This window comes from Cygnus olor, chromosome 10, assembly GCF_009769625.2.
Source record: "Cygnus olor isolate bCygOlo1 chromosome 10, bCygOlo1.pri.v2, whole genome shotgun sequence".
Lineage (NCBI taxonomy): Eukaryota > Metazoa > Chordata > Aves > Anseriformes > Anatidae > Cygnus > Cygnus olor.
Window position 1 is genome coordinate 21,387,450 of NC_049178.1, and position 22,575 is coordinate 21,410,024.

The 22,575-nt window shown below is 42.7% G+C and overlaps 1 protein-coding gene across 6 annotated transcripts in view; it reads left to right on the forward strand.

The window, feature by feature from the left end:
• The window catches only part of GRM7 (glutamate metabotropic receptor 7), a 267,773-nt gene extending 248,214 nt beyond the window's left edge, over positions 1-19,559 (forward strand). For 4 of the 6 annotated variants that reach the window (XM_040568674.1, XM_040568681.1, XM_040568678.1 and 1 more), the window contains one exon: positions 19,461-19,559. In XM_040568674.1, the coding sequence (XP_040424608.1) occupies positions 19,461-19,540 (80 nt within the window). In that variant the 3' untranslated portion in view covers positions 19,541-19,559. Of the gene's footprint in view, positions 1-17,757; positions 18,921-19,460 lie in introns of those variants that run through there. The other 2 variants (XM_040568675.1, XM_040568676.1) reach the window with 1 other exon arrangement.
• The last annotated feature ends 3,016 nt before the right edge of the window (positions 19,560-22,575 follow it).

Genomic DNA, 22,575 nt, shown 5'->3' on the forward strand with positions numbered 1-22,575 from the left:
CAGGACTACCTTGATGCTGCTCTCACATGGTAGCTTGCTGTAGTCTCTTGCATATGCTCACATCCTTCTCTGTGTTAATGAGATGTCTCAAAGAAAGGGATAGAGGATAATGAAATAAGACTTGACATTCACAGCTTAATTTCACTAAAATCACTGGAATTGCCCCAGACTAGGACATTGCAATATTTCGGGGTCCTATTTCTTTCCTCCCCTACCCAAGCAATGGGAAGCATTGCAAGTGCATTTTGCAGTTTTCAGGATGTGCACCCTTCTAACAGTTATTTCTACTACAATTATAACAAAGGTTTCCCCAAAAGCAGCCATGATTTGTATCCTCAGGTGCAAAACCCGACTAGATGTAAGGAATCTTCCAAGCCCAATGAAGTCTTACTAGCACAGCTGCACTATGTTGTCTGGCTACTGCAGAGGAAAGTGGGGGTAGTTTAACTGGAAGTAGCTGGGGAAGAGATTTTAGGAGAGAACAGCTAAGTATATGCCAGGCTTTGCACTCTGCTGCGGCTTCTGAGATAGTAAGGAAACTAAATTTGAGAATTTCCAGTTTAGAATCTTTGCAGACTTTCTTGATCTCGTTTGTAATTCGTGATTTTTGAGTGCTATAAATCTGTGTTGCAGACATTTTAATTTGTGGTTATTACAATCAGTTATTGTTACTATCAACAGTTATATACACGAGCAGCCTTCACCGTCTGACACTGCCAGTCTATTTCCGAGGGAACGCACCTTCTGTCGGCCCTGAGCGCTCCCCATCTTGCTTTAATGCCTCCGCTAAATGGCCTCAGTGCAGTTCAAATATCCAGGCTTGATATGCAGAGCGGACTGAAAGGAAAGGCCTTCAGTGAATGCTTGAGAAGCAATATTCTGGGAAAGAAAATATTTCTAATGGACTGTGAAGTGCAACGGTTGAGCTTAAATTTGATGCTCGGTGGCCATTCTCTGGTGTAATTCAGTTACCTTCAGCTCAATGATGCCGGTGAGGGATTTCTTCGCTCACAGACACTGTTATGCTCAGCTCTGGCCAATGGCAGCCAACAACACGTTCCCTGAGATATCCATTTTATCCTCCTGTTTGTCAAGGCAAGATATTTTCCTCTCTTTATTCTCCTTAAAAGATTCTGTGCTGAATTCAAACATCCATGAAGCAGCTCTGCCTCTGTTCCTGTGAAATGCAGCCATCAGCACCACAGCAGCTGTCACAGACTGCGGGGAGTGAAGGACAGTGATATGAATTATTTTAAGGACATCTAACATCTGGTTTGGAAGTGAGTGACTTACATTTGTGATGAAATCTATACAGATGATAAGGTTAGGTGCAAAACCTGTATTAAATGAGTGACTTAAATTGTTTTCCCCTCAGGTATGAGAGGAGGTCTATTCATAGCTGTCGCTGAAGTAACAGGACTGAACATATGTGGTAGTGAAGTTCAGTCAACAAAAGTCCCCACAAGCCTATCTGATGTGAGCAGCACGCTTTCTCATATTCCCTGTGGAAAAAAAGAACGATGACCACGCTTACAGTCCTTAGGGGTTGTTTTTTCGGTTTATGTTGCAAGGAATTGGTTGCTTTGATTCAGTGTCAGATTTTCTGTACTGCTTCACACCATGTCATCCACGATGGAGGCACTGCTCATGCTTTGGGCCTGAGATGGCCAGGGATGCTCGTATTAGTTATAAATATTTGTGAATACAAAATATATATCCAGTAATGTAACCAAGCACCCGCCCATCAGTTTATCCATGTTTATGTGATAGCTGCCGTTCCTCTGGTCAAGGAACTGCCATCACAGGCACTTTATTTGCCTCCGTAATACAAAGATAACGTTATCCAAGCAGGTTCCTGCGTGCAGCTGTGCATCTTTGGTGATTTTACTCAAGCCTTCAATATATTTTGTTATCCTTGTGAAGAAGAAACAAATACAAAATTTCAGTGTAGCGCTTGGAAATGATAGTGCTGATGAACTGGAGGAGCACATGAGTACAAAGAGTGTGAGATACAGCTGAGCATTCATTTGTCACTGACGCAAAACAGTGCTGTAAAATAGATATTATTTTGTGTTGACACAGATAGCAAACAGAGAATATATTTGTGCAGCAGGGGCCTGGTTGTGTTTGTGTTTTGTGGTGGACCAGTAAGCAGAACAAATCAAAAAGCACATAAGGAATCTTTCTCAGTGTTTCTCTCTTATTGCAAATACACAGCAATTTCAGATCCAGCCTCTCTGCAATATACCAGTGTTTTTTGCTCTTTATTAGCTTCAGGAAAGGAAATGTGTGCATCTCTTTCCAGCGGTGCATGTTGATACATTAAAGAAGAGAACATCCTTTTATTCCTGAAAATAGGTATTTTGAGTTCAGGGTGAGTTCGTTGGTTTTGAACTCTTTGTCTGACAGTAAAGGAAAAATAAATAAATAAATAAATAAATAAATAAGCAAGTTTTCGCTTTCCAGCCATAGTACAAAAAAAGGAAGAGAACTAGGTTAACGTCTAAACACATGTAAATGCCCGTGAAACACAACTGAGACACAAAACAGAAAAGAAAAGGGCTCCAGTCCTGTGGTCTGCTGTTCTGCTCAGTACCTTGGAGCGCTGAGGCTTACCTGGGGGAGAAGTCTGGCACTGTGTCAAGTGAAACGTCTGTTCTTGTGGTTCACTGGAAAATAGGGGGGGAAAAAAATAGTTGCCATAGTTACACCACTTGTCATGATGCTTATCATGTCTGTGGAATAAAGAGCTTTATATTAAATCTATGCTCTTACTAATATCAGCTGTTAAACATTCTCAAGATATTTGAAATCAAGACTTTCTGAAAAAAAAAAAAAGTTGATTGCAGTGAAAAGGTGCTGTTTAACTATGCAGCTCAAAACATAATTTTGTTAGACACTCGGTATTACAGAATTATACAGCATGAATAAATTTTCCGGTGAATTTAGCTTCTTTGCACTTCATGACCATTCTTGATTTTTCTGTTAAGATGTTTGTTACTTGCAGCTCCTAGCCGAAGAGTTGGAGCAGGCAAAATTGCAAAACTGGAGAAAAGGAGGGCAGTTCCTTTCAGCTGGGGAAGCGCACCCCGTCAGTGCCATGGCTGTGCCTGTGCTTGGTGCTGAGCTAATTCCAGCTTCCCACGTGGGAGGGATGAAGGCGGTGATCACTGTGCACATGCACAGAGCCTCTTCTGCTTTCCAGTGCAAGCATCTCCTGAACACCTAGGCAGACCAACAGACGTACACACACACGTGTACTTTGTGAAAGCATTCAAAGGCCATGCATCTTTTTAATGCCAAGAGACTCTTAGTTTAACATGGTATTATTTGTCTGTTCTGAGCTGGTGTGCCAAATCCTAAAGCATTAGGGGAATACTGTCTGAAATGTCTTTTTTTACATGTGTATCAATGTCTAGTAGTAAGAGTGGCCCTATTGATCTTTCTCGACCCTTGAGCAGTCACCCCTGCCTTTTGGACTTTCTCCTATAAGTTTCATCTCCTTTGGGGAAGCAGGGCAGTGCCACCCTCCTGGCGCTGACTCTTGCCAGAAATGGCCCACAGCCCTTGTACTGCACGTTCCCATTTGTACAGCCTTCATCTTGCCCGTAGCATTAGGGGCGGGAGCTCCGTAAGCCTCCTCTCTGTTCCCAAATCCAGTTACCCACCGGTTGCTGATGTGCTCGTTCAGTCTCTTCGGTAGCTGTGCTTCCTTGGAAGAGCAAATGGAGCAATAAGTGTGATACTTAGTGCTGTTTAAAATAAAACCGTGACCTGTTCCTCTAACGCAGCGAGGTTATATTCAGTGTAACCTTGTCATTCATGGCCTGGGATAGTTTCAGCTTAAGAATCTTCAGCGCCATGTCATTTTTCTCCCCGCTGCCAGGTTTTGCTGTCACACACATCAGGTGCAGGGTTACGTTTGCCTGGGAGTGTGAGTGATGGCACCGGTGGGCAGTTCGGTGACGGGGAGAGCGACTCCAGCCAAAATCCAAATTCTGCAAAACTTTTCTCTCCAGGTGTCATCTCATTTTCATTTTTCTATTTAAAAAAAATAGTATGCATTTCCAGGTTTTGAGAAGTGTGAATTAAGGATTTGACTCTGTGAGTGCCGTAGCTGCTCAGTGGAGATGGACTGCTTTGAGTAAGCCCAGGTCCTGGTGTGCTCTCTGGTTTGGGCACTACAGAAGGGAACACCCGCTGCGCTGAGGGAGCTGCTTGGAGGAGAACGCCATGGTAGGAAAACCTGGAAAAGCCAAATAATGAATTGTTTGTAAGTCATTAAGAGAGTAAATGGAAAACACCTTTGATTATTTATGAAACCCATTACTGAATATGGGATTCTTGTTCAGTTCTATATTCCCGTGTTTGGCAGCTGCACAGCATTCTGTTTTTCTTGATTTTTGTTATGTATAATGATTAAGCACAAAAATATTTTCAATTCTTTGGTCACTGAATGGATAAACTAGCTAGACATGTAGAGCTGTATTTACTGGGTGTGGGTGTATGAAAGCAAATGATTATTTGCATAGTCACTTCTATAACAATGTCTTTGTTTGTATACCTGCTTGGGTCAAAAAATGGGGATTTGTATGGAGAGGTGCTGGGCTGTTGCCAAGATAGGGACTGAAGAGGAGCGCTGTTGAAGCAGAGTATCAGAAATGCTCTTTCTGGGCAGGAGGGCATGGTCCTCAGTAGCGGGAGCGAAGGGAATAATTCCTGCGGGGATTCCAGGAGGAGTGATGGAGAGGGCAAAGCTTTGCTTCTGCCCAGGGTCGGGGGGGAAGGCTGCAGGGCCCACGGGCACCGTGCACAGGGCAGGGGGCGGCAGCAGCAGAGAAGGGCATTGGGACAGGGTGCATTTAGGAGCCAGGTAGGACAAAGTCAAGAAGAAGGAGGTAGGGAGGAATTGTTTCTTACAGCACTGACTTCAGGCCTCCTTCGGGATGTTTTAGAGGATCACTCAGGTCATAGCTCTAATTATTTTTCATGCAAACTGTTTTCACACTTGGCTTTAACAGCTCTCAGCAGAGCCTGGCTTTCCAGGTAAGATAACCAAAGTACTATTAATTACTTTGTTTTAAGCAGGTGAAAATAATTTGCTACCATTTGTTATCTTTCCAGTCAACAATATTCAAACTGAAGCGTTTTACATGTAGTTTAAATTGGTATGTTTGCTGTACTGTCGGTTCCAATTAAGGAGTAATATGAATTGGTTTTGTTTCTTCCTTGCCACAATCTCACAAAGATTTGGAAACACATTTCCTAAGCTGCTGTGCTCTTTTCTAGCTGTGTGCCGGGGCTGTGGCACTGCTGCCAGCAGTGAACTGCTGCAGACATGGGTGGTGTGCTGCCCCGGGAATCAGCTCGCTGCTGGCTCCTTATTGCCCTATCTGTGCGGATCAGGGGGTTCTGCTCCCTGACCCGATCCCTTTGCTGCATCTCCCACCTAAGCGCATACATGCTCCAGCGAGCCATGACTGTTCTTCCTGCGAGGTCTTCTTTAAGCCTCTCTGCAATCTTTCATTTGCTGGAAGCCCTGATAAGGCTTTCTGCTGTTTGTTCTTTGATCGCAGTGCCCGGTGCGGCAGGTGAGGTCTGAAAGTGTCTAACCCAGAAATTTTTATCTGCAAAGCAGAACCGGTGGGAGATAGGAGACAGATGCCGCCACACACACTTAGGATTGATGTTCTTCAGCAGTACAATACTTTGTTGATTTTAGCTTTCATTTAGGAGGATAAAACTAATCCTCTTCTATTGCAATCTTATTACCTGACTCAAAATCGCAGTCTTACAGGCATCTTTCAGGCAAAAACATGATGCTTTCGCAGGCCATAAATGTTATGTCTGCTTCTGTTCTTTGAGGCAAAGTCATGTTTTCCTGTAATGGCTCAGATGGGAAAATTAACATTGACAGCAGCCTCTGAATCTGTCTCTGAAGGCACCTACCTCCGTAATATCTTGCAAAGTAGTCAAAGGTGTGGCTGATAAAAATTATCTTTTAGCACAGTCCTGAGGAGACGGAAAGCAGTGCCTGTCACTGCAGGTAGTTTAGATCATCTTTCCAGCTTAACAAAAGGAGTTTATTGACTCTGACAGTTATCAGCATAAGCAGTTCAGAAGCAGAGAAATAAATGACATGCTTTTGTGTGTGTTTCCAGAGAACTATGCCTCCCATTGGCAAATATTCATAAATTATGATATTATCTTGCCGTTGCAAAGGGGGAACATGTATCACATATCTCATTTATGGCCTATTTTTAGGGCTGATAAGAACAGATTTGGTAACATACCTTTATAATATTCTTCAGAGGAGTAAATTTCCCCTGACTCTCAGTTTTACCTTTACCATATGCATGTCTCCCACGAGAGGCCATGGTGTTTCAGTAGCATTCTTCAGTGATGTGTGTTGACCAGGAATGGCATCTGGCCCCTTAGATGCTGGTGATGGTTTGGCTGCTGGCAGGGGAAAAGGGCCATGGGTTGCGTGTCTGGATGCAGAAAAGCACAAGAAACACAAAAGCGCTCCCCGTGTCCAAGTGGAAAAATGATACAGAAACACTGTCGGAAGCCAATAACTTTGCCCAGTAATTTTATACTGTACTGTAAACTTTTACTGCAAGCAATACAGACTCTGCTGAGATCAGCAGGTGCTTTGCCCTCCACTCACGCAGGAGCAGGATTCCAGCTGCAGAGTGCCAAGCCACGCTGGTCCACAGAGTTGGAACCTGGGAGAGGAGATCACCACTAAGCTGTTTTAAACACGGACGGTGTGTGTTTTGTGCTACATTCTGCGGGATTGCTTCCTTACTTGTCTTTACAATGTCAGCTTACGTTTGCTGTCCACAGGGCAAATTTAGAGAAGCGTAATGGTAACCCCCTGTCATTAGGCAAAGCCATGTACACCTGTATTTCTTTCCCCTTGTGCTAGAGAAGTGTGGGGCGTGAGAGAGGTTTCATCATGGATCTAGTGCACTGCATGAAAATGTGCCCACCTTTCACATAAGCAATCCGTTCTTTTCTTTTGTTCGGGAGGAGAGTGCCGAGTGCAATGGTGCATACTGACTTTGTCGACTAATCTTTACATCTTTTTGTGGGTTTTAAGGTGATCAGTACGAAAAGCATCCCATCTTTTCTGGGATTCACTGTGGTAAAGCCTGCTTCACTGAAATTAATGAGTATTATTCTACTGACTGGAAATGAAGTCAGAATTTCCCAGCTTTGTACTGTGAGGCAAGCATCTGTCTAATACAATTGCTTTCTCTGCATCGGCTGAGCTTAGAGTTTTCTCATCCCTACCCAGAAAAAATTCAACAGTCCATTGGTCTCAATCTAATACATCTGCAGAACAACAAAGCAAACATTTTATCTACTCAAACCCTAACAAACTATCTTAAGCTATAAAAATGTCTCGTAGTTGCCACTTTGACCTGAGATGATTTTCTATCGCTGTGCCATTATCTCACCCAAGAACTGCGTTTATTATTCTTCCTTTCGGATACATTCTCAGTCCTCACAAAAAGTGCATCGTAAAAAAAAAGATGAATTAAAATCCTACGCCTCTGGTAGCAGCTACTACTTGAAATCCTTATAAGCTAAAATGGACTTTTGTTTAACGAAAAGCCCTCTTCAAATCCCAATGTGCTCTGGGGAACTGGCAAGGTCACACTTTTACTTCCTATTAAATCCTTCTGGGAACTTCAAAGCAATCCTAGTTAAAAGAATCCATTATACTGGATATTTGTAATTGTTACTTATGGCCCTGGCACTACTCGGCACGATATTTTGCCAATCCCCTGGGTGCAAGGCTCACTTCAAGTGTAGCTATATAATTCACTTCACTAGCGATGCAGGCTGAGTTTGCCTAGGGGCTATATAATAGACAGGGTAAATATCCATTTCTAAAAGGACTAATAAGAAGAAAGCCTTAAAGGAAAAATGTAGCCCTGGTTAGAATATGACAAATTTAGATGTGAAATATGTTTGTGTAAAGTGAGGGATGTGTGAACACTCCTTAGATAGAAATCCGTATGCAGCATTTACCCAGCCCTACTCTGTATATTACATTTGCATGCACTTGCATACGCATAATTATTCTAATAATTTGAAGTGATTGTTTCATTTTTAATTGCATTCTGAAAGCAACGGAAGTGAACCAGGTGAATCCAGGTTATCAAATATATGTAAAACAGCGCTGAAGTGCAAGATTGCTCGGGCTATTATTTTTGATTGTGCTCTGATGACATTAATCATTTTATTCAAGATTTCTGGGCATCAGCGTTCATCTTATGATTTCCTTCTGAGGTAGGAGCTTATAAACATTATCACTATTTTGCAGATTGGAAGCAAGGCACTGGAGTGGTATTCAGTGGTGAATCTTGGCTGGACATCTGGTTTCTAATCACCTTGTTAGAGCTCGTAGAGCTGAGCCGGTAGAGAAGCTGGCCTTGTCTTTCTAAGTATTGTGTGTAGGCATATGGGGGAGGCTTGTTTGGTGTTTTTTTGTTTGGTTGGTTGGTTGGTTCGTTGGTTTGGTTTGTTTTTTTGTGTGTTTTTTTGTTGTTGTTGTTTTTCCTTTTGAGGCGTTTGACCTTTTTGTGGTATCTCATTAGACTTCTAACCTTAAGTACTATGGTATGTGGTTCCACTAGGTAAAATTTGCCTGTATGGTCCAACCTAATGCGTGATGATCTCAGCAGCGTTAGGATTTTCTTCACCACTTACCATCCCACCAGGTGCTCTCTGCAGCACTGAATTCCATGCTAGCACTTGTTCCTTGCAGCAACAGGTGAATTACAGTGGTGGAATACTTAAAAAAGCTACTGCCACCAGGTTGCTTTTGCTTCCCAAGTAGAGGTGGTACCGTTCTTCATATCCATCGTCCATTTTGGTGTATAGTCAGAGGAATGCAGTCAGACCACTTCTCACAAGCTGGCAGCGAGAGTGGTGCCTGGTGTGGATTTGCCCACTCCTTGCATGGCAGTTTGGTGCAGCCTGTGCAGCAAATCAGGTTCTACAAAGGTAATTGCATTTTGTTGCAAAGGTTTTAAATGTATAGAAGCTGAAAATGAGAGCACAGTTATACTGTGAAAACTGCAAAGAAATATCTGAATATATATTTTTAATTTTTAAAGCTAGTCAAATTATTTGTTCTACATTTAACTAATGAACCTTGTTTGGTTGGTTGTTTTTTTTTCCTGTTAAAATCTTCAGGACTCTTTTATTATTCATGTTCACAAAACAGCTATCCTTAATTTGAAGAATTTTGCTTCAGAAACCTTACTCCATGTTTTTTTCATGGTTTTTGTGTACTTTTTTTTTTCACAAGCTGTTTGCTTTATATAAATATACAAGGAAAAAAAAAAAAGCAATACTTTCATCTTCCTGACTACATAAATGTGTTTTCTTCCTCCCTGCTATGCTAGCAGGAATCTCACAGATAACATATTCTATGTTAAGCAGCAGGAACACCTCCTCTGCATGCCAAACCTACTGCAGACAGCCCTGACTCCTCCGTGGAGAGGTGCGCAGCCATGGCTGGTATAGGCAATTTTTCAAGCTGCATTTTGCAAGCGTCTTCCAGCACTATCCTTTGAATACTTTAGCCAATCTAATGTATCTCAGCAAAGTCAAAACAGATCCCATAATGGCACTGGAAATTGTTTGATAGCAAAACTCATCTCTCAAAGAACATTTGAAGGAAATATTCAAATTACCTTTGGCAGACTTTTACGGCTATTCCTAATACCTGGTGCATTTTATTGTTTTGGTGGTACTCGCCTGGCAACCTACAGCACTTCAGTTCAAACAAATAAACCTTGAGAAGAGATTAGCACTGAAAAAATCTCTAAGTTCTTAAAAAAGATCAAGCCCCAGGCAGGAGCAGCTCCTCCAGGGCTGCCGATCGGCTGAGCGCAGGGAACGTGGCACCAGCTCCCCCAGGGCTGGGGCTCATTGCTGGTGACTCAAGCTGCACAGGCAAACATCACTTCAGCGTATAAGTGGATTTAAATGTTATCTGCACAGAAGGATCTTAGATGAATGACTGCCTCCAAAGCCACGAGACTCCCAGCAGCAGGGGGAGGAACCCCTTGTCCCCGGCTGCTGGGAGCTGTAGGCTCCTCACGGCTGCAGCGGCCGTGAGGGTTCCTAGTCTGGGGGGGAATGCTGGAGCTGCTCGGCCCGGCCACCAAGGGAAATGGCAAATGTGTGCTGCAGGTCAGCACCGCCGTGCTCACTATGCTCACTTTTGGTTCTGCGGGTTTGCAGCTGACTGCTGAGGTTGCCCTGGCAGGTGGATGGGAAGGGGGCTGTCAGCAGTAGGAAGGTAAAAGCTGTGCTGGGGAAAAGCTGCTGGGAATGAGGTCTGGCTTACTGGTATTCCAGACAAGCAGCAGCTTTTAAAATTTTTTTTTTCTCCTTGCAACAGGTCTCCACTCCCTCCCCGCCCCCCCCCCCCCCCCTTTTTTTTTTCTCTTTTTTTGTTGTTGTTGTTTTTTCCCTGTAGTTAAGCTATGCGGCTGTGCATGCCTCCCACCTCCAGAGAAGGGGCTTGCTGGGAGGAGCTCCAACACGCAGAGCAAGGTGTGCCACCCCTGCACAGGGACAGGGCCAAGACGAGACAGGCACACAGTATGTACAGGGCTGCTCCGTTAGAGCACAGCTACAACTTAGACAAGCGTGCCTGTAATTAACGTAGCATTGCTTTAATCAAACTGCAGGCCAGTTGTGTAACTTCACTTACACACTAGTGCCTATGCCAAACTGGCCGAGCTCAGTCTGATCACATCATACCTAAGACCTTAGGTTCACAGAGGGCTTCTGACATCTCTGATGGGAAAACAGCCTCAGCGTAGTGGTGTGGGGAGCTTGGGGAGTTGCTGGCACTCCAACAGGCTGAAAGCTGGCTTTGTCATCCCTGCGGACAGCAGTGTCACTTCCATCCAGGAAGGTGGCTGCTCCAGTACGCTGCTTAAGTAAATTTAGAAAATATAGTCACTGTGGAAAGCGACATCTTACATTGAACTCCCTCACCCATAGACGAGAACAGAGATACACAAACGTTGTTGGGTACCTCCAGGAATGGCTTTTCTCTCGAGTGGACTAACCTAACCACGTGAGCTGCCGTGGGTTTAGGCCCACAAATGGGAAGTGCCTGTGACACAGCCTCAGGCCTCCTGTGCTCCCGGCTTGGGGCAGACTCATGATGGAGCTGCTATTCCGCCACCCCTGGGACATTCATCATGTCATGTCGGGGCTGGTCCTCGCCTGGCACCGTCTTGTGCTCCTTGCCACTGCAGCACCCACCCAGCCTCATCATACGGCGGTGTGGAAATGCTCCCCTACATTACCAGCAACAACTGTCGACGGTGCCGATGTTTCTGGACTCACAAATCCACAAGAAGAGGTGAGGGTTGCTAAGCAACTCGGCCCCTTTTTCCTCTTATGCCATTTCAGTTCCTTCTCAGTTTTATGCTCCGTGTCTGCGGCTGCTTAATTTGATCCTATTTGCAGTGACAATTTAGGGTCTTGTGCCTTGGATACCAATTCACACAAAATGTACTGATGGTCACACTTAAAAAACACATTTGGGTTTGGAGCTTGTGAAACTGAAATGAGAACTTGGGCTTGCTTCCTGCTGGAGCAGTGTTCTCTGGCCCTCGCCGTACTGTCCTGGGGCCATGAGCTCTCCCCATGCTCCTCTCTGTCCTCCTGAGCAATCTCTGATGGCATTTAATGAACTAATTATACTGCTCAGAGATTCCTGCTCTGCTACAGAATTAGCCAGCCTCAGGCCTCTTGCTCGCTCGCGCTCACTCCATGTATTTTTGCTGCTGCTGTAACATGCAGAACATCCGTCACTAAATCTAAGCTCGCATTTCCTGAGCATTCTTTAGCTGAAATTCCTGATGGGCAGAGCATGCAAGAGGGCACGGCAATTGCACACGGCAAGTATAAAATCGGCAGTGTTACCATGTACGGTACCTAACAGAACTGAGGTGTCTGGAAAACAAGTGTTTATGTTTCTCCCAGAGACAGTGACAAGGTGGGATTTCCAAGGGCTTTGAGTTCTCTTGGATAACACCCATGGGAGCATACCCTTGTCCTGGCCTTGAATTTCGTGTTGCTGGGAAGAGGGGGCTGCTCTGCTGCTCGCAGGAGTCTGCCGCAGCGTTTCCAGGCAGGTATTGCCCTTATGGCTCTCAGAATTTCACGGTGAGATCGCTCTCAATACTGCCCAAAAAGACAAAGAAAACCAATTTCCAAGAGCTAAGCAGAGAGATAAAATCATATTAAGAATTTTGAAACATTAAAAAACGTAGGGAAAAGGCAAATTTAAAATATAACTGACACCACCCACTTTCATTCTGGTTTTGATTTTCTAGCATTTTGTGGAGATTACAAGTCATATATTAGTAATACATGCCATAATGCACAGCGTGTCACAGGAGTAGCTAAATAGATATGTGACGACTATATAAATCTATACAGTTCTATTTCATAATTGTTTTTCTATTAATTTCCAAAGTGCATCTACCCTCTAAGCAGTCCTTGCCCCTCTTTATGGAGTTCTGCATAACGTGCTTTTTCAACCTTCACTCTGGCCTGTTCTGTTTTTCCCTCCACCAGGCACTTCAGAAATTCCTAAAGAAAATCAATCCAGTTATCCTACATGGGGAATCTGGAGGGCCATGCTCATGCAGAATATGCTCTGCACGTATTAGAAAATGAATAAAAATCGACCTTAACATCCATTCTTCTTAATGTGCTGCTGCCAGGTATATTGCAGTTCAGCAAGGCTTTTAAGCAGAACTGAAAATTATTCATAAGCTCAGCTGAGTGCTTTGGGTACCGCAATGTTTTGCTACATACTTAACAGAAGCACATTCCACACTACACTGCAGGAGCTGTGAAGAACAGGTGGATGATAAAATTACACGAGTAGAAAGAACTCATTCCCACAGCATTTATCCTCTGAGCAGGACCCTGTCCTCTAGGTGGCATGTCAAATACGACAGGGCCTGGGCGTGGGGATGGATTATGTGTCTGCTATCAGGAGCTGGAGGGCCAGGGAGATGTCAGCACCGTGTGACACTGAGGTATCGCTCCTTCGGCGTTCAGGTGAGGACCAGCCACCTGTGCTGCAGCAGAAAGCAACAGAGCGGCTGTCGTTGTCTTTGAACTTGTCACCAGGTTGCCATCAGGCCATTTGTGTACCGGATAAATTAGTAATCAGGAAAAAGAAACAATCTCTTTAGCAACTTCTCACTCCCTGTTGTAATTTGTGATCTGCTGACAAACCTCTTGGCGACTCAAACAACGCTGCTATTTATGGTTGTGTTCGGCGTCGAATCGCTAATTGTTGCTGCTTTGCTGAGAGTGACAAGGAAATATGACAGCTAAATATGATATAATTTATGAGAAGAGAAGGCTGTAAAGCAATTATGGAGGAACACACTTTTTTACTAATGTTATATTTGTAATTTAATATATTCGTATTCTATTATTAAAACATGAGGTTCTGTGTGCTAATCTGCATAAAAGTCAGGCAGTTTGAGCTGCATTTCGGAGACAAGCAACTGCTCCCAACACAGGCAGTGAAGTATTTTTTATACAAGTGTAGGCATCTGTATAGTAGATAAGTTGCCAATAGAGTATATGGTAGGGAGCACAACAGAAGAGATATGAAAATGTGATGTAAGGGTTTATTTACATTTAGATATTAAATTTAAATTTTGTCGGGTTTTGGGAAAGCATGTAAAAATATTTAGGTTTGTTGCTTTCAATTCCTTCTCATGTATTCCCTGGTTAAAGGCAGCAGAACATGTGGCTAGCTCTGTCTTTCAGCACAGAGCCACAGGGAGCCACGAGTATCTATTTCCCCTTTAAATGTACCAGAAGTGGAGTCTAATAATGAGCCACAGCTTTACCTGGCATGGATGATACAGCTTTCCAAGGAAAAAAAAAAAAAAAAAAAAAAAAGAAGAAGAAGAAAAAAGGTGAGGTAAGCATGATATGCCACAGCAACTACAAAGGAAATCAGAGCAGAAGATCCAGGTTCACAGCCATCATGATGTCAGTTCTTGTTCAGTGCTGGAAGTGCTAAGGCCATGCTTCATACCATTGATAGCTTGAGATGCCTGTAGGCTGTAATAAAATTCATCTTCTGCACTGTAAATCTTTTCTCTTTAAGCTTGGCAGAGGTAACAAATGTGCATAAAATTGAAGTGAAAGTGATTAAATCTCACTCTGAGCAAGTATTGACAGATCTGCCTTGCTTTTGGATGCTGTGGGAGCTTCTTTCTTTGTGGCCTGTGCTCAAGATAATGAAAACCAGTCAAGTGATGAAACTTATATATCCAAGGAGGATTTTCACTTCTGTGTATTTGTTTTTAATATGTTGTTGGCACAGGCGATGCAGTTACTTCAAATCCTGTTATCCACTTCTGGCAGGGGACAGGTCTACACTATCACTGCCCCCACCACCTGTCAGGCAGGTCAGATAATAGTTGAAAAGGGAAGAGTTTTATTAAATTCTAGTGTTTTAAAGAAATGCTGATATTTCCATGTGGCAATACACAGGCTCATTTCCATAATTCAGAGTAAGTGTGAAGTGTAAGTAAGTTGCTGGGTTGTATGGCTGCACGCTGCATGAGGGCATCCTGAACTGGGTGCTTGCACGTGAGGAGAGTGGGGCTCAGTTCATGGAGAAGAGGAAAAAGTACAGTGCGTAACTAAGAGGACAACTCGCTCAAGTGCAAGTGTCGGTTGTTGCTTTCTTGTACACAGTGACATTGGTCTCAGGAAACGGGGACGCAGTTGATATGTGTATCTGTACAGAAGGCACGGTGCAGCATTGTGCATTCTGCATGCCACAGCTATTGGCTCACCTCCAATACATCTAAGTCAGTGGCCAGCTGATGTTGACATAATTATATGTATATTAATTACTATGTATATGTTACGTGCAAGAAGACAATCTGTTTTCGCTGTTGGAAAGTCATCATCTATTAACACTTAACAACAACACAGTGTATGAGATCTGTATCTATTTTCCATTTAAAGAACAGGGAATGCTCATGTATCGTGGATTAAAGCATGGTGAATTCTGGTGATGCTGATGTTTCGTTAGCATTCCCCATTTTCATGTAAATTAATTTCTTTGAGAAAAATCAAATCCGTACCTGGTGCTAATTGCCCAATAATAATGAATATCTGACACTCCATAGAGACTCAGTTGAGGTAGACTGTTACTGAAGCCTTCATATCAAGACTGGAACTTGTCTAGAAGGCACACTTCAACTAAGCTTCCAGTTACTGGAGTTAATGCAGGAGCAGAGCTTTGAAATGTACCAGCTACGTAATGAGAGATGTGATCTCCTCTGGCCTAGCAGTCTTAAGAAACAGGGAAAAATGTCTTTCCTCTCCTAAAATAACCATGAAGCTTCTATTGATCACATTATCTGAATTATGGATGATTCTTTTGTCAACTACATTTTTCTGTTGAAACAGAGAAGTGCCAGAGATAATTTTATTGTCTAGAGCTGGGATACGTGGCGCCCATCTTTTCACGGGGAAGTTACAGAAGTGTACACTATCAAAAATATTGCTTAGTTGAATTCACTTGCCACTGGTGGTTCATTGTCATATTGAAAATGAGGAATGAGAGGCTGTGGTAGAATTTGTGAGAAAACTCATCCGGCAAAATTTCAGGTTTGCTGACTGGTAGAGTGAAAGCCCTGTAAGCATTAGAGGGGGTGACGTTATATGAACCAGCAATGGAGAGTATCAAAATCCCTTTCCTTATTATAGGAACTCTGCTGCTATTTGAAATCGGAGCATGTAATGAATAAAGCTGAAGTAGATCACAAAATAATACATGTAATTACTTTGCAACCCATTTCCTGGTTATACTTTTTTTTCCACTGCATTTTACCTCACTTCAGCATTTAATAGTATACCACAGTTTATTGGATGTTTGTGGTCTAGTCTTGCAGAATAATGAGTTTTATCTTCCCATGTGTTGAGTACCTTCATGCCCCAGAGAAGTTAATGGGAAATGAAGAAGATCAGCATTTTGCAGGATCAGACCTTGATTGAACACACAGCACTAATTCCTGTGTAGAACATGGTACAACAGATAAATGGGGTTTGAGAATAATACTGTTAAAGTAGGTTCTTTAGAACAGGAGGTTCTTTAATGACAATCTTGAAAATACCTAGAAGTAAAAATGCTTTTTTTCTTTTTCTATAAAGAAGATAGTGAACACTGTGAAAAATATATACATTTGACTGCACCTTCATTCATAATAATCTCAAAATATTCTGTGCTGTTTGTGGAGAGCCTATCCTTATTGAAGTAAATATTTCTGAAAAGCGTGCCACCTGAAAAATTAAAGGTGGTATCTGATTAATAATGCTTCTGACTGTAAGATATGCCAAGGGCAAAAAGGCCCTGACTTTGAGTAGCAAAGGGAGGTGTGTCTGGTGTCTGAGGCAGTCAGGATGCTCTGAAGGGCTGGTCCCACCTCTTCGTTTGGCAAGGGCAATGGCCAAGGCAGAAGAAAGCTAAGTGTTTTCAGCAGTCCCAGAAAATCAGCCGCATCCCTTTCTCTTACTTATCTTCCAGATGTGTATCAGGGGATGCTCTGAGGCTCAGGTTTGTTTATATATTCAGTTACTCTGTGCATAGTTGATCATAATTCACATTAATGTATTTTGTTGACTCATAGTTGCTCTAAAAAAAAGAAAACACAAATGCTGAATAAGAATAGTTGATAATAACAGCAATGATTGGTAATTCTAACTTTTTGAGAATATCCATGGTATAAACTGGTCTCACGATAACTCATTTAGTCAGAATATTGGATTTTAATCTTTCCAGCAAGAGCATGCATACTTCATACACGTTTTTTTTTAGAGCAGTGAGTGAGTAGAGAAAGACCTTCTCTGTATTCACTGGAACACAGTTCAATATAAAATGCCATAGGCCCAGTACATGTAGTTACATCCTCATTACAGAATTTACATATAAATAGTGATATTTTTGTTAACATGCCTGATGCAGAGCATGTTATCATGGTCCCTAAACTGTCAGTGTTGCCAAGGTATTGCACAATATTGTGCTTTGTATTTAGCTGTAAATATTTTCCATTTTTACTGACAGCAATGTGGAGCATCATTCATGAAGTAGTTAGTGACTAGTTTTAGTTTATGTTTGCAAACAGATTTGAATTGAAGGTCATAATTAGGAAAGCAGATACCTTGATGCCCATGTGGTAAAAAACTCAGAAGTCGTAAATCCTGAATAAGATTTTTTTTTTTCCCCATGAGAAAACCAAACTTAGTCCAGGAGATCTAAGAAGCTGGAGAGAATGTCACCATTCTTTCCAAAAAAAATTATAATGTATTATTATATTATAATGGCATCTAGTTATGGTGTCACAGCAGTGAAGCCAAACAAACTGCGAGAGCATAAAAAAATCAGTCTCTGGTAGTTCTACTGGTAGTGATAGCGAGACAGCCATTCAGCTGCCGTAGCAGCACTCTGCCTGGACTCACGTCAGTGAGCACGGCCGTCCAAAGAGACGGGCTCGCTGCTAACCCCACCAACGCAGCAGAGCTACTGCCCAGTCCCGTGCTATCTCAGGTGGCTTTCCTCGGGGCTGCCTTCCCAGACTAAGGACCAGCAAGAAGCCTCTTCAAAGCGTCTCTCTGCCGACTGCTTTGGTGACTGTCTGCCGGTTTTTCTTTCAGGCCCTGCTGCAAAAAAGAAGTACGTCAGTTATAACAACCTGGTTATCTAGCCCGCTCAGCCACGTGGCGCGGAGGACGGAGGAGGACTTCCACCCACCGCGGGCACAGGCCTCCTCCTGGCCGCGGGGTGCCCGCGCCAGGCAGCGGAGGCCAGGCCACACGCGAGGAGCCACGCTCCCCACGGCCGCTCCATGAAGGCCCCGCGGCGCCCTCGGCTCAGCGGGGTGCGGGCGCTGCCGTGGGCCCTGGCCCTGGCCTGGTCCTGGCCCTGCTCCGTCCGCGGGAGCCGCCGTGCCCACGCGCCGCCTGCCACGCGGGAGGAGCGGCTCCCCGGGGGACCGCGTGCGGCTGCGAGGACTCACAGGGGCTAATTCTGTCTTTATATGTACTTCCAGACTGCAAGTTTTTTGAACTTTCTGTACAGTTTGTGAGGATTTTTTGCATATGGCCATCCATGTCGTTTCGAGTTCACTGTTTGTTTTTTGAATGCACAGTTTCATTGAGGCCCTATTCTCTCAGACTTAGAACATTAAAAAAAATTAAAAATCTAAGGATTTAAAAGACCTATGTACATGACTTGTATGATTGCTACTGTATCACTGCAATCCATATACGTTATTTTTTTTAATGAAACAAACAAAAGAATTTAAAGACCAAAAACTGTGCTGGCGAAGTTAGCCCCCCCCCCCCACACCCACCCCCTTCACAACTTCGATGGGCTGCAGAGGAAGCAGACAGGATTTTTGCTGAGTTTTAGTACAGGTCTTGATATTTGGAATGCATGCCAGTAATGTATTTTATGGTACATGTTAATAATTTATGTTTGATATTTGTATTTGTGTTCTATTTTGTTATTTTATTTAAGGTATATGACTATTTTGCAATAATTTCAATAATTCTTATGATATTTGGAAGAAAGAATATGGCTTTTACATGTCTTGAAGTTTTTTTCTTTGTTGATGCCCCACCATGATTGACCAGTGTGATAAGGACTTACAAAAGCATGTATGTTTTATACTGTTTGTAATAAGTAATTTCGTTAATCTTGCTGCTTATGTGCCAATTTAGTGAAACCAATCTTTGCCGCAAACTCCTCCCTTCCTTTCCATTCTCTCGATCCTGTGATATTATCCAAGAATGTATCAATAAAGGGTTTTGGTTAACTTTTTTTTATTTACTCCAATAAATATATTTTTTCAGTTGTTCCCTCCCCCTTCCCCCTTGTGACTACAGTTTATTTCATGGTGTTGTCAGACAAGGAAAGCCCAACGCCCGACGGAGAGGCCCTCGGGCTCTGTGCCCAGAGTGATTCTGGAAGGAGCTGGGGGAGCTGCTCCTCAGTAAGACCTGAACCACAGCTGCTGAAAGAAATCCTGTTTAACGTGTGCCAGACTGGGCCTCAAAACTGAATCCATCCACAGCACAGGCAGCTTCTCAAAATGTAATCTGTGCATGCTTTTCTCCTCACATCTCCGCCAGCGCAGCCCTGATGAGTCTGAATGAAAGGGCTCACTCACTCTTCGGCCCCATCACATCAGACGGGGGGCATGAGCTGAAACTGGTGTGCAGGGGCAGAATGGAGGAACACAGAAGCGGGGAAAGCCAAAATGAATGTGGCTCTGGCAACAGGGATAGTGCAGGAAATGCTTCTGTTACCTCTGAGACCATGTATCATTATTATTATTGCTGTTATTATATCACAGAGATGCACAGATGTATTATGGACCATTTCAAGAGCAGAGACAACATGCTAACCCAAAGTGTTCAACTTTGTTCTCAATGAGAGATTTCAGCAAATGTGGTAGGTATGGTAAGCTCCTTTCAGGGAGAAAAAATAAAATGCATTTTTAAGCACTAGGATCCAGAACAAACCCCCAAAACTAATGTTCAGTCACGCAGAGAAAGTCCTCCTGTCTGTGTTTCTTGGTCTCTGAAGCTTCCTTCCACTGTTGAGTCTTCTTTATGACTTTGAAGGATATTATTTTCAACAGCCACTAAAAAGCAGTTAAATCAACAGCTACTGAAAGTCAATCTACCAGGCAATTGTTGAGTGAGCTGGGGGAAAAAAGGGAAAGGATTTAGACAAGAGGTGAGAGGAAACTCATTCAAATTGCAGCACAGCACCTGCACGCTGCCTTCAGCATAGTAACAGTATTTTGGGTGCAATGTGACGATTACTTTGGAAAGTATTTAGCCTCCCATTTTCTCTAGACAACTTGATCAATTACACTGATGAAGTTAATCAGCATCAAAAGAGACTTTGACAGCTGCAGGATGGGCCACAGTGCATAGTGATGAAGACCTCTGTGTCAGACCTTGATTGACTCTTCATGCGTATAAGCATGTGGGCTGGATAGATCCTGGTAAGGCCTTCTTGTGGTTGTTTTAATGTTCATAGATATAATAATGAATTACAGCAGACAAAAGATTAAATTCTGCTCAAGTAAAGGCTTTGTTAGCAAGAAATGAATTATCAGCCCAACAAATAATGAAGACAGAGAGGCTCTGCATGCAACATTATCCATTTTCTCTGCGCTGTCCGTAATCACAAGGACAGCATCCAGCTAAAATAAGTATGTTGCCATCAAACAGTGATTCTTGCTCAAACTAAGACCTTTTTTTTTTTTTTTTCTGAATGGGAAAAAAGTGTTTTGTTTTTTTGTTTTTCCTTTTTTGGAGTGGGGGGGTCATGGGGAGGAGATGGAGGAAATGGTGCTGTTGAGATGAAGTGCTGTGGGTTCCTTTTTAATTTGTTCTCCCAGGTGATGTTGCATTAGATCCAACAGCAACTAAAATCTGAGCATTTCATTTTCCTGCTTATTTTATTTATACCCAGGTATGGGTGTTCACGCAGGTGCACGCACACACAGGCACGCACAAAGTGACTGTGGCAGCCCAAAGCCTCTAGTTCATGAGCTGCATTGTTCGCTAAAGGTGAGCTGGCTGATGTTTTATACATCTTACTGCAGTTGGCGCAGCATTTCCTTTGAACATGCACAGACCCTGCATCAAAGTTCTCTATCATTTACTTTACGTTAACACAGTCAGTCTTAAATGATTTATCCAGCCTGAATAGCTTTCTAGTCTGATCACTGCCTGAAAACGTAAGTAAATCAAGGAGGAATGAAAAGTCTGAAAATATTTTCATATGTCAAAGTACTACACGGAATGTGCTTGCTTTGATCAGTGTCATTCACCAGTGTCTTCTACAAGCAGCTTTCTGCTGAAGCCAGTGCAGGCCAGCTCCTGTGGGTACAGCTTCTGTGCTGGGACAACTGGAAGTGCAGCGTCTGACCAGTTTCTCCATGCACAGTGTGTAGAATTCAGGAAAGCAGACCTGTATTCATACGTCTCTGCTATGCCTAACTATATAGTGAAGTACATTAAAAGCTATATATGTGTGTATGTATGTATCTTCATATATAGATAACTATATGTGTTGCATACATAAAATACATATAATTTATTATCTATATAAAGTTATGCTTTTATTAACATATTTATGGATGAGTATTGATGTTTAATAATATAAATACATTATTAAGTTTTTGAGTCACCTCTCCCTCTCCGCCACTATATATTAAAACTCTGAAGTGAGTCACAGAGGTGAGTAGCAGAGGCACTGTTCTAGAAGCTTTGACGCGGTGAAGATGTTACATTGCAGAACGTTGATCTTTTTTTTTTTTAATCCTAGAAGCTACACCATGCTATTACACCCACACATTTTCAAACCAAAAATGAGCCCTTAGCTCCATTTAGAGTCCTTTATTTTACAATCAACTGTACTTACCAGCAGTGCAGCGTTACCTTTGTTTTCATAGCTTCATCTTATTAACAATTCCCTGCACATTTGTATCAATACTGTCTTTTCATCCTGTAGCTGTGAACTGAAAATATGCGTGTGTAGCATCACGTATTCTGGCATGTAAATGATAGCTGTTGATGACGTGCCATTCCCTGAGTAAGAAGGACTCAGTTTAGACAAGGAAAGCTTGTGGGATTTTCCCACCACAAAAGCCATGAGCTTATGTTAGAGCACGCAACAAGAAATGTGTAGAACTAAATAAAGCTAGCTCTTCCATGGGTATAAAGGAGACAGACAGACGAACACTCAAGGCAATCATAAGTTAAGTGCACAAGAGCACACCTGGTAGAGCTGCAGCCACCAGGGCCAGGGGAGAACACCCCGCAGCACTGCTGGTGCTGTGGGGCGCAGCAGATTATCTGCACGTGTGCGCACACTCAGTCTCCGGCACGCAATAGAGAGCAAACGCCCAAGGGAATACATTTTTCACTTACATCGTGATGAACATACTGTGAAAAAAGCCTGTGTGATTACACTAAAAAAAATCCCGAAGAATGGGAGTGGGTTCTTCTCTTGACATTTATTATTTAGACTGAATCCAACCCAAACTGTATTAGTATGTTAATGCCAAGTTTATTGTTCATAAATACCATTGCAGAGTTAAGTTTTCTGGACATGCTATATGATAGATAATGACAATTATTTAGGCTGACTCAGAGCCTAGTCTTTATTTGTGACATTAATTGCCTTTATATATAATTAAATGCACTATAATGCTTCCATATACAGAGTCTGTGCATCCATGAAAGTACTAATCAAACATTTTTATTAATTTCAAAGAGCTTTTTGTAAAGGCTTTGATACAGTTGAGTGTTTTTCGGTAAACAGTCTTTTTGATAAGATGCTTAGCAAAATGTTTTTATAATTGCTCTTTGTGCTACACGTGTAATTAATATTATTTATAACAGATTAATAAAGGCGAGGGGTGAGACGCTGCCTCACCCAGCTGGGCG